The sequence below is a fragment of the Cryphonectria parasitica genome, assembly GCF_011745365.1.
Source record: "Cryphonectria parasitica EP155 unplaced genomic scaffold M406scaffold_1, whole genome shotgun sequence".
In the NCBI taxonomy this organism is placed as follows: domain Eukaryota; kingdom Fungi; phylum Ascomycota; class Sordariomycetes; order Diaporthales; family Cryphonectriaceae; genus Cryphonectria; species Cryphonectria parasitica.
The window spans coordinates 4,527,071-4,539,851 of NW_024468909.1; the positions used below are offsets into that span (position 1 = coordinate 4,527,071).

The following is a 12,781-nucleotide window of genomic DNA, read 5'->3' on the forward strand; positions in this document are numbered from 1 at the left end:
GTAAAGAAGTTGAAGAAGAAAGAAGAATAGCTAGCTGCAAGTATAGATAAAATAGCTAATTTATCTTATCTAGCAACTACTCAAGTAATTCACTGCTTTCTGTTTATTACAAAGCAAACAGCTTCACTCTTAGCTAAGTAGAAGCTATTCAGCAACAGACTGAATAGAAAGCATAGTAACTCAGTTGAGTATATTTGTTATCCATTGCTATCTTATTAATCTTTAGCAAACTATTTAATAACCTCTTTCTTAGTTCATCTTGCTTTTCAATTCATTTTTCATATAACAACTTCTCCTTCTATCAACCTTTTCTTGCTCAGCTCTGCAATATACTCAAGATATCTCGAATCATTACTAACGCTATTTTCTCTTTGCAGATAAATACTGCTTCTCAAGAGATTAATAAGATTTGAATCTGGTTTTCTTCTTCAGTTTCTTCTTCTCAGAGCAGCAATTATTACTAGCTTAAGAATATCCATATTAATTTTCTTAATATTATAAACTTCAATACTATTAAGAGAGATCTTAGCTTGATATATGCTTCTTGGAATATTCAAGGCGATATTATGTTTTAGAACAACTTACTGCTAAGCTCTAACTTTGCTGCTTATTTCGCAAAGCTGAATAATAAGAATTCTATCAAACTGAATTCTATTGTAGTATGTAAAGCTGATTGAAAGCTCTTTAGCGAATATCTTACCTGCATCTTCTCCTGCTCTAAGCGAGTAAATTCCCTCCTTGTTCAGTTCTATAATCAGCATAATCTAATCCCTTGCAATTGCTGCTTTCATTAGTATGCTACTGCTTATATACTTGTATAGGAATAGCAGATTAATATTAACTAGCTTTTCTTAGAATGCATTTCAATAGAAAGCTTCTTCAATAGAAAGTATAGCAACTGCATTTATTATGCAGAATCTGAATATAACTATACCAAAAACTTTCCTTGTATCAAAAAGTGCAGTATACGAATAAGATTCCTATTCTAATATTTTTAATCAGATTTGAGTATATACTAATTATTATTCTTCTTGCAGCATTAGCATTTGTTTTATTAATTTAGCTTTCAATATATAATTGAAATAGATTCTTAAATCAATTCTAATACTAATATTAAGCATATTATTAAAGCTTAATATAAGCTTATACAGAATAAAGATATTATATATAATTAAATTAAATAAATTCCTCTTGTATTAAGGAAGTAATATTTATAGAATATTATAAGTTTTATAATTAATTATGATTATAATACTCAAGAAGATTATTGCTAACTTTATCTATATAGATTAATAAGAAGAGTATTGCTTCTTCTGCTTCTAAGAAGAGAGTATCTGAATCTGAGCAAGCAGCTTTACAATCTATATCTTGCAGCAAGAATAAAAGCAAGAGCAAAGCTGTAGTAGAATCTTGTATTAAGAAATAAGCTAAGTTTGTTTAGTTTCAAGATTCTTTCTCTATTTTTGATAACAATTCTTTAGCAGATAATATAGATAATATAAATCTGAATAAGATAAGAAGAGAGCTATTGAATAATATTTACAGATATTCTAATAATGAGAATAATATATAAAAGTAAAGAGTTTTTATAGATTGCAGTATTTCTTTAGCGCTCTGCATTTTTCATGTATTGCATTTCAATATACTGCAATTTTTGAATAATGAAAATAGCTTTAGAGCTAATCAACATGCTCTATGCTGAATGCTTTGAAATTTTTAGGTAGGTTTACAGTATTCTGTAATGAGTAGTAGCAGATGATACTTTATCCCTTCTTCTTCAGCAAAATATACGAGATGAAATAGAAAAAATGAAAAGAAAATGTATTTTGCAAACAAAAAGGAAATATAAATAGAAAGAAATCAATCTTCTCTATAAGCTAGAAATGCTGATTTAGTTGGAATTAGTATAAACATTCTACTTTTATCTGCTTTCTCTTATTCTCGCCTTTCCTTCTTTGCTGCTTATATAAAATATTTATTATTACTAATTCTATTTCTATTCTTAGTATCATCATCCGCTTCAGTTGCTAGATTAATAATCTCTGAATTAGAACTAGTCTAGCTAAGCATAGAGTTATGCTTAATAATATTTGAAACTCAGAATGTAGCATTATTGCTTAAATCTGCTTTCTAAACTTCAAAGATATTATTATCTAATTCCTTTTGCTAGAAAGCTCTTATTGAATTCAGCTTTTCTGCTAATAATTAGCTAGATTAAAGCTTAATATTTTCTTTTTAAAGTATAAGCATCTCGGATTCTCAAATGCTATTCATATTCTATATAAACTTTTTGAGATTAGTAGCTGAATATATGCTTTTTAGCAGAACTCTGTTTGTAGTCTTAAGCTTATAAGCATATTTATTTAGAATTTAAGCAATTAGATATGAATTCTTTCATTTATAAGAGATCTTAGCATTGCATAAGTAGCTCATTTTCCGAATATGATTATAAATAAGCATAAGATTTCCAATACTCAGTTAAGATTTTCATATCAGACTCTATATTTAACTTTTAGCTACAATCTTTTAATAATATATCTGAACAGCTTCAATTATCTTCTACATATCATCTTTCTTAGCTGCAATCATTCTTAACTACATTTCAAATGCTTTCTAAGAGAATTAGTTTTCAGTTTATATAAAAACTCTCTATATTGGAATTTTAGTTTCAATTGGAATAAGCAGCTTTCAACTGAAAATCAAATAGAAGAAGCTGTATTCATACAACTAGCAGATTGTAGTTTTTTCAGCGAAGAGTATAAGTCTCAAGTACTGCTTCCATCTTCAGAATTAAGCATTAGCTAGCTTAGCAAGAGTACTTGTTAAGAAAAGATAATTAATTTCTACTTATTCTTAAGTATGGAGATTGTAACTAAAGATCTGAATAAGCAGGATTCCAAGAGCTCTGATAATCTTAGCTATCTCAGCTTTGTTTTCTGGTTTTCTATTAATAGTAATTTTGAGAGAGCATCTGAATATAAGAATAATCTCTTTCAAAATAAACTTTCTTATTTCTGCAGCTATAGCTTTCTTGAAAAGTTTTGCAAGTATATAGCTAATCAGATTATAGCAAGCTTCTGCAAGATATCTATAATCGCTATTCTCAGCTATATATTGAATATTAATGCTGATTCTTATAAAGAGTTAACTTGAAAGGATTGGAATTACTTCTTCCTTTTATATCTTTGAATCGAATTTTGTATACTTCTTGCAATTCGAAATAATATTAGCTATATCTATTCAGAGATCTCTTCAATAGTAGAATTGCTTAATATAAGCTACTATAAAGTTTCGATCTCGATATTCAAACTTAGTATAACATTCTCTAATAATTCAGCAATAAAGATTAGAATTATCTACTACTTATCAGCATAGAAGTTTTATACTAGTATAGCGCTACAGAGTTTAATCAAATATTTAATGTTTTAATGCTTTTATTATAAAGTTCTTACAATCCCTCTTGGAGAGTTTTGATGAAATAATTTCATAGCATAAGAACTCTGTATACTGTTTCAATTATTCCATCTACTAAAGAGTTGGATTTAGCAGTAGTACTAGATTAGCTTTATCTGAATTCATGCTATTAAGCTGAGCATTATACTAGTTCTTAATATTGCTATCTTTATCTTTCTTAAGTAGTATTGAGTATGAAGATTGAGAAAGAGTATTAGCTATAGGATTCTTTAATCCAGAAATGTATTTAATAGTAAAGTTAAATATCTTGATTACTGCTATCTATCTATTCAGAAGAGCACTGAATATATTATTCATTTCTCTATTGAATTAATCTATTAGAATGCAAGCATTGGTTTCCAGAATGAAATAGCAACTATAGAGATATTGCTAAAGAGACTGTAAAGCACAGAGAATAGCGCAATACTTCCTTTTAGTAGCATTATATTTCTATGCTGCAACTATTCAGATTCCGCTAACAAAATATATTAGCTTTCGTTTATTCTCTACTATCTGTATCAGTACAGCGCTCTAGCTTAATAAGCTTGCATTTATTATAAGAATAATTTCTTCAGTATTAGTGCTATAATTAATTGAAATAATAATTGAATGAGATATAAGTATTCGGATAAGTATAGCAATAGCTTCTTTCTGTTCCTTCTTCTATCTCTATGCAATATCTTTCTTGAGAAGATTATAGAATAGTTAGATAATAATTGTAAAGTTCCAAATCCAAGCTGCATAATAAATAATCAGTTTAATAAAAAAGCGAATATCTTTAATATTCTTGCATTCTATTCAGGCTAGAAGCTTTTCCATCTTCCTATTCTAAGATTATCATCCGCTAGAACTAATAATATAATCAACTATATTAACTTTCACTCAGCACTATTCTAACTTAAATGCTGAGATCGTAGCTCTAGCTAGCTCTGCATTTACAAGAATCTTATTAAGATTTCTGATATGCTTAGCAATATATCTATGCATTCCGAGAAGGCTTGGAATCTCTTCATTCCTATAGATTATTATAGAATTACAAACAGAAATGTTATTAAGAAAAAGCTAGCATATATAAGGAATAAAATTATACAGAAATCTAATTATTATTCTTATAAACTGAGCAACAGAATTAATAGCACTTTAAAGTAGAGTATATATTCTGAATAAGCTTAAGAGCATTAAGAAGATTATTATATCTCTGCTATTAGAATGTAGTTATACTTAATTGTACTCGAAAAAGAAATCAAGCAGTAAAAGAATCTTGCATATAACAAACTCTTCCAAGAATTCATCTGAGGCAGGCAGTATGAAAGCATTCTTGAAGCTGTACTTATTATACTTTTGAGCATTATTGATCAGATGTAAGCTATTATCCTTTTTGATAATAAGAAACTAGTTATTTCTGTATAATGTATAGCTTTTCTTAATAATTTCCTGCTTAATACATTGTTTCAAAAGCTTTATTAGCTTTAGCTTGAGAGTATTGGAGATTGGAATGTACTTTGCTTGAAAGATCTTGTAGAATACAGTTCTGATTTCTTGCAAGAAAGCTATTTTCTCAATAATCTTTCCAATCTTAGTAAAGTTTCATGCAAGAGCTTTGATTCTGTTTCTTAATATGTATTTGAATATTTCCTTTTTAGCTTCAGAAAATCCTTTATAGTTTTTCTCTTGTATAGCAGCTTACTAATCAGATCTTAAGCGCTAATTAGAATTTAGATCGCTGAACTTGGATTCAATTTACTTATTATACTTAGTAAGCTTTGTAGATTACTAAGCTTATCTTATCTTTTTAATCTTAGCAAGCTTTCATTCAATTATTTCTTTTAGTACTAAACTATTAAGCTGGAAATTATTAATTAGCTTAATCTTCTTATCTTTGAGCTTATAAAGAATATTAATCAAGCTTAAAACATCTTTTCTTTCCTTCCTCATACAATATAGCTAGTATGAATAGCACTAGCTGCTGTGCATTCTATATAAGCAAGACTTTCAGATCGCTCCTTTCTTATTCACTATAGAATAACTCTTCTTCAACTTTCTTCTTATCAGTTTTATCATTAACTCATTTACAATAGCTACAATATCTTATTCAGATATAAACATTATAGCTATATCTCCCTTCTTTAACAATATTCATTCTGAGATAATTTCTCCGTTGATAGCTCTGCATTCCTCAGAGTAGCTGCTAGCACTCAGTTTTTTGGTATAGTTTTGTATAAACTCTTCCCTTTAAGGAGTTTCTGATTGCTAATTATAATAATCAGTTATACTTCTCCAAAGGCGAAGCTTATACAGAGAAATCCGGAGATAGAGTAATCAAAGGAAAGCTTAGTTTATATTACAAATAGCATTTCTAATAGTATAGGATGATTTAGCGATATCAATCTGTTATTAATAATATAGAATATCATTTATTCAGAGAAGCTGCTATAGAAAACATTAGTTTCAAGAATTCTAATAAGCATTATATCTAATTCATTGTATATATATAAAATAATATTCGATATTAGTATATAAGATAAGCGCATGCTCGAATACAGAGAGAAAGCTATTAAGCTTATTTCAGCATCTATATTCAGCATTACTTATACAGATTCATTCTCTTTATCTCTCAGCTGCAGAGAGATGTATGCTACCGAAGCAATACTCCTATCTCGAATACTGCTGAGAGCAGTTATGAAAGCTATTATAGAAGGAAATGAAGATTTGTTAAAGGCTCGAATCATGTTAACAGTAAGCTTAATATAGCTAGATTCAGCAATAAGAAATAAAGCTTGAACTGCAGGTAATTGAGCTAGTTTCGAAAGATACTTAGTAATATCTCAAGTATTAATAATCTGATTATTAATAAGCTTTTCAAGCTAGAAAAGCATTAAGATTCCAGATTTATACTATAATGAATTAGCTGATTTAGCAGTATCTACCTTGTGCAGATCCAAGCTAGTTTGATTATTAAGATTAACAACTTTTCAAGCTTCAGAGCTGATTTCTTAAAGACTATGAATCAGACAAGCTTCTCATTCTAGTAATATAACTATCATTTCTCAGCTTGAAATCTTCAATAGATAATCTAGAAACTGATTTAGAAGCTTATTACTAATAGCCTGAACTATTAGCTCTCTATTTAGATTATTGAATTGCTTGTTGAATTCCTCTAGTTCAATATTCCCGAAATGTATAGAAACTTTAACAGTTCTCATACTTGCATCTCTTCCAATCTTACTATCATCATATCCAGCTTTCCTAATACAGCGCTTCTTTGCTTTATCTGTATTTATCTAAGCTTGAACAGGCTCAATACTCACAGTATTAATGCTGGAAAGCTTTAGTAGATACAGTTCAGCTTGAGCTAAAGTAAGATATAACTTCCCTACTTGAATCTTACCAGCATTACTAAGAATCTCAATATTATTAGTTCTATACTGATTATTATATCTGAGAATGAGATTAGTTTCTTCTTATAATATCTTATTCTTAGCTATCTTAGAATCTCCATACTATTTCTTATTCTCTTAAACTAAGCTAATATATCAAGAGATTCAAGAATTCTTAATACTCTTTAGCTGCTAATCCTTACAGAGATTAAGAATTAGATGAATTATACTGTCTTTGGGATTATCTCGAGCAAATATAATCTAGCTATATAATACTGATTTTGATCTAGAATCTAGAAACTTCAAGCAATTGCTAAGATGCTACTCTAGCTTTGCTAATGCTAAAGCATAGCAAATGCTACAATTTATAATAGTATGGAGTTTCATGCACTTATAAGCTCTATGAAACTTTAATCTATAGCTATAGTACTTGTATAGAGTTTCATTCTTCTTCAGGATTTCATTAATCTCTGCTCGCCATACTTCAGAGTACTGCTCTTTCTTATCCTTCAAATTTGTATAAATAACATCCATTTGCAAGGAATTTGCATTCCTCTAGAAAGAATTTCTTGCAGAAATAGTTTGGGAATGCTTGATTAGTTGTAAGATCTTCTGTAGAGCTTTAGTTTGATTATATAAGATATCTTGTATCTATTTGAAAGCATTAGTTTGCAGCTTTAAGGATTTTGCTATTGCAATTTGGTTAATGCGGAATTGTTTCATTATTGAAGCTAACTGGTTGTATTCTTAGTTGCTCTTCTAAGCAAATTCAGCTTTCAAGATCTGCTTAGTTAGTTCAGGCTGAGCTTGCTAATTATAAGTTAACTATTAAAGCAGTTAATAATATAATAGCCTTACTGCTTATTCCAATAGATTCATTAATTAACTAGGAGCATTATATATCGAATATAGAATAGGAATAAGCTGTATCTAGTTAAGGATTAGCTAAGGTAAAAGCATAGAAGAATCTTGGAATTGAGCTTATTGATGAAGTTAAAGATTAGTAGCACCAAAGGCAAGTTGATCTTGAATCTCCTCCTGAAGTACTTCATAATAAACCTTCAACAGCTTTTCCATAAGATAAGGCTACTTCTTGTTGCTAATGCTTTTAGCAGTAATATTATAATTAGCTCAAAAGCGCTTAATTCAGATTAAAGAGAGCTTTATCCATGCTTCTGCTACAGATTGATTATCTCTGATCTTAAAACAAATAAGAGTATTGTTATAGTTTACAATAAACAATCAGAAGCTAGCAGCATTAATAATGAAATAGTTGTTAATAATATTCAGGCGCTTCTGCTTAGAAATATATGCTTAGAGATAGTTCTAAGAGCAATAAGCAACTAATAGTTGCTTCTTCTATTCATTTCAAGTTTTAGCGCTTGTAATAAATCTCTTCACTTCTTCAGCAATAATTATATCTGCATAGAAGCTTTTCATAAAGTTGAGTACTTGAATATTATCAATCCCTTTAATCTAATATCACCAGTCGAATTGCTTCAGCTACAAGGAAATTTCCATACAAGCAAATAATATCAATCCATCATTAGCAAGCTTACTGTAGAAGGGGAATCTGAAGTTCTAATTATAATAATTGTTAGCTAAGTAATTAGCTGAACTGAGTATCTGATTGAAAGAGCTCTCAGATATAGAAGCTATTTTCCCTCTTGATTATTGCTTCCTCTAATATTTCTTTGCTTTTCTAGTTCGAAATCCTTGAATTAAGAATGCTATAGCTGGAATACTTTCCGTATTCTACAGAAAACAATACTGTAGAGATCGAGAGGATTCAGATGCTTAAGAGAGATTCAATCTGTAAGTAAAGCATATATAAGATCTATCTTGTAATGAATAATAAGGAATTGAATTAGCTATTCTATATTATATTGGGATTTTCTTTATTAATAGTTCTGCTAATTAATGAAAATATTTCTAATTAGGTATAAGATATTGATTAAAGTTTGATATTGGATAATATTATTATAATTCTTAATCTCTATTCTTTGTATATACTAATAATTTCTTATCTTTATCTCCTTATATTCTTCGCTTTTGAAATAATGTAATTAGCAAGCTTTTGATTCAAAAAATCAATGTGGCTAAATATATTCAGATAGAGTATATTAATTAAATTATTATAAGAAATACAGATCTTATTAATTATATTACTTTTCTTTGCAGAATACTATTTATCAAAAGCATTTCACTCTATAATTTAATTATGAACTTATATTCAATATAATTAAACTTTCCGCTGCAGCTTATATAGATTTAAGCTATATCAGCTTCTATATAGAATTATTAATTAATATAGGAAATATTGGAAAAAGAAATTCGTTTCTTTATAATATTAGCTTGCAAGCTTAATGCATTGTTCATTAGCTTATAATCAGAACTCATATCACTTCTCCTCTATCCACCTATCTCCTTTCTACAAGAGATCTCAGATATGATCCAGAGTTCAGATATGATGTACAGCCTGTTATATAAGCATGATAGATAAAGGAAATAAAAGAGCTTAGCAGGGAAAAAGAGTGCGCTCATCCATAGAATAAACTTGCTGCTCTTACTGATTCTCACAAACTGTAATGCAAACAGCTCTAAGCTACCAGCCTGAACAGCTAAATCCACACTCACTGCATCATTGAACCAGAACTAGGGCGCTGTTGCCCTCGAAAGAAAAAGGAACAAATAGCTGCCGAAGCAATGAGCAAGGGCTTGTACAATCCAAGCGTGCCTGTGCAGATGAGGACAGCAAACTAAGGCTATATGAGCACAAAAACAAGATGAAAAACCTGTCTTAAATCTGTCCAAAGGGTTCAAAATTGAAAAGAAGAGAAAGAATGCTTCATTGTTGCTTATAGCTAAAGAATTTGAAAAGTGAGTGGTATTCTTTATATGTATGAGGACTCTTGACCCACTGTACTCCACATCCCACGGACTACCACCCTGGCCACCACAACAGTATTATTTAGATATTTATACTAATAATCAAGAGAGTATTATTCTTTGTTCATTTCTCTGGTTATGATGTTTGGTACAGGTAATGAGGAATAACGAAGGGCATTGTTATTAAGCTCTTCCTTTAGCGCTTGAATGCTTCATTTAGTAATATTGAAGCAGTTCGAGTTATTACTGCTTATAGTTGTACTAAGTGTATACTCTCGCTCTGCTATTGCTATCTGCTTATAGCATTTAGGTTTCTAAGGGAATTATTCTAAATCTTTCTTATTCGAGAAGTATATTAAGCAGTTATCATTATAGTAGAATATTCAGCTAAAACTTTTATAATTAATAGAGTTCGATATTTGCTTTAAAGAAGTATTTTTGCTTAATTGATTAGATTTCTGTTATTAAGCAATATTTATCTAGCATTCTTTCTAAACTAATTGCTATTTATTCTTTCGGAATTGATAGCAATTGCATGCAATATGATCTTGTTTGTTGCAATTGTAGCAAATAATGCTATTTCTCTTACTATATTGCTTATTAGCAGTATTGAGTTTTATAGAATTAGTATGTATAATGCTGCTCTGAGCTGTATTGTTTTGTTGTCTGCTATTCTTATATTAGAGTTTTTTGCTTATATTAGCTGAAAATTTCTAAGTCTAGCTTTCTTTCTTCTTAAACTTTTCTACTTATTGTTTATATAGATAATTATTAATATAGATAGCTTAATTAGAGAATATTATAAAGTTTTTTAGCTAATTCTGCTTAGAGATTTCATCTTTAATATTATTCTTGAATTTCTTATAGTAATATTTTATAAGATTCTTATTTTCTTACGAAAATCTTGCTAAGAGCTGTTTAAATCTAATTGTATAAGCAGAAGCTAATTTAGTTTATTTGAGATCTATAAGCTGCTAAGCTATAATGCATTCTTTATTAGAATTATTAAAAGTTTCTTTAAAAGCTTTCTCAAAGCTTTTAAAGAAATTGAATATATTCTTAATATTCTAAATATATGCATTGGAATTATTTTAATACTCCAAGTAATTATATAGAGAAGATTTGTATTAAATGAGAGCATTCTTTTTAAGATAAGTTTCTGTAAGAATAATCTTTTCAGATTTCATAGTAAATTAGATTATATAATACAAGAAATATGCTTTATAGTAGATAAGGAATTTATATAGCATTTTCTGATTGCTATTATATATAGCAAGCTTGTTCATCTTATATGCCTTTTCAGTATTATTAATAGCTATAGAGATAAACTGCGCTTATTGAGCTTGCTGAGCTAGCTAAGCTTGCTAGTTAGCGATGATAGCGCTTTAAGCTTGCTGCTGTTCGCATAGATCCTGAATATGCTGAGTAAGCTGATATATCTAATTGATTAGTTCCTTCTGAGTAGGAATATACAAGGATGAAGGAGTTTCTAAAGAAGCTATTATATTCCATATTGCTTAAGAGATAATACTGAACTATTCTTGAACAAGAGTTGTTAAAATATAATAAGCATTGTAGTAATCCGAAGATTCCAAAGTATACAAAGAGAGTTTATGCTAATAAGAGCAGTATTAAAATGCTAAGTTCTTGAATACGGAATTATATAAATCTTAGTAAGCAATGCAAGTATTTACTGCTTTTAGAGCTATCAGAGTAGAGAATAATCTGATATTTAGATTAATAACTGAAGAGTTATATACTGGATTCATCTAATGGTAATGAATATATTCTTATATATTCAGCTCTTCAGTTCTAACTAACCTGACTATATTATGATTTCTTATAGTTATTGCTCTGAATATATTAACTATGTTCATAGTTAATATAGTTGCGCTAGCAATTCTAATCTGAGTTACGTAATCCTGATTGGTATTCGATATTGAGTCGTAATGCCTGGTTCCTTGGTTGGTGAGGCTTATTCTGTGACTTGCATGTTGGATGAGTCATAACATATAACAACTGAATTATTCTTGAATAAGAGTTATCAAAATGTAATAAATATACTGCAATATTCGAAGATCTGAAATATATAAAAGATTTATGCTAATAAGAGCAGTATCAAAGTAGAATTCACTGAATACGGAATTGTAACTGAGAAGTTCATACAAATGCTATTCATTCGCTTTTAAAGCTATTCAAGTATATAATAAATAAATACTTAGATTAACAACTGAAGAGCTATATTCTAATAATCTATCTAGTAGTAATAAATGTATTCTTATATATCCTACTCTTTAGTAGGAATATATTGAATAGCAACATATTCAAATTATTCTGCTAGCTCTGAATAGCATATTGTTATAACTCATTTAACATGCAGATCACGAAACAAGCTCCGCTAACAAGGAATCAGGTATTATAACCCAACATCGAACAACCACCAGAAATTACATAAGCAAGAATTAGAGTTGGATCACAATAAAACAAGTAAGCTACTTACTGAATCATTACAACACAGATCATGAATCACAGTAAGCTAGATAAGCTATAATGAAAAGCTAAATATATAAGAATACATTCATTACTACTAAATAGATTATTATATATAGCTCTTTAGTTATTAATCTAAATATCAGATTACTCTCTACTCTAATAGCTTCAAAAGCAATGAATACTTGCATTGCTTATTAAGACTTATATAGTTCCGTATTCAAGAATTTAGTACTTTAATACTGCTCTTATTAGCATAAATTCTCTTTGTATACTTTGGAATCTTCGGATTACTGCAATGCTTATTATATTTTGATAATTCTTATTCAAAAATAGTTTAATATTACTCTTTTGAGCAATATAGAATATAATAGCTCTTTTAGAAATCTCTTTATTCTTATATGCTTCTATTTAGAAAAAACTAATTAATCAGATATATCAGCTTATTTAGTATATTCAGAATCTATATAAATAATAATAAGCTTAGAATACTATTATTACTAATTAATAAGCTTAGCTAGCTTAATAAGCTTAACAGATGCAGTTTATTTCTATAGCTATTAATAATGCTA

The 12,781-nt window shown here is 28.7% G+C and overlaps 1 protein-coding gene across 1 annotated transcript; it reads right to left on the minus strand.

The window, feature by feature from the left end:
• Positions 1 to 4,674: 4,674 nt before the first annotated feature.
• Positions 4,675 to 4,845, minus strand: M406DRAFT_245961 (uncharacterized protein; the record flags this gene model as incomplete). The annotated part of the gene is made up of 1 exon (XM_040916375.1): positions 4,675 to 4,845. A coding segment is annotated over one exon (171 nt), but the record flags the coding sequence as incomplete, so codon positions are not given.
• Positions 4,846 to 12,781: the final 7,936 nt, after the last annotated feature.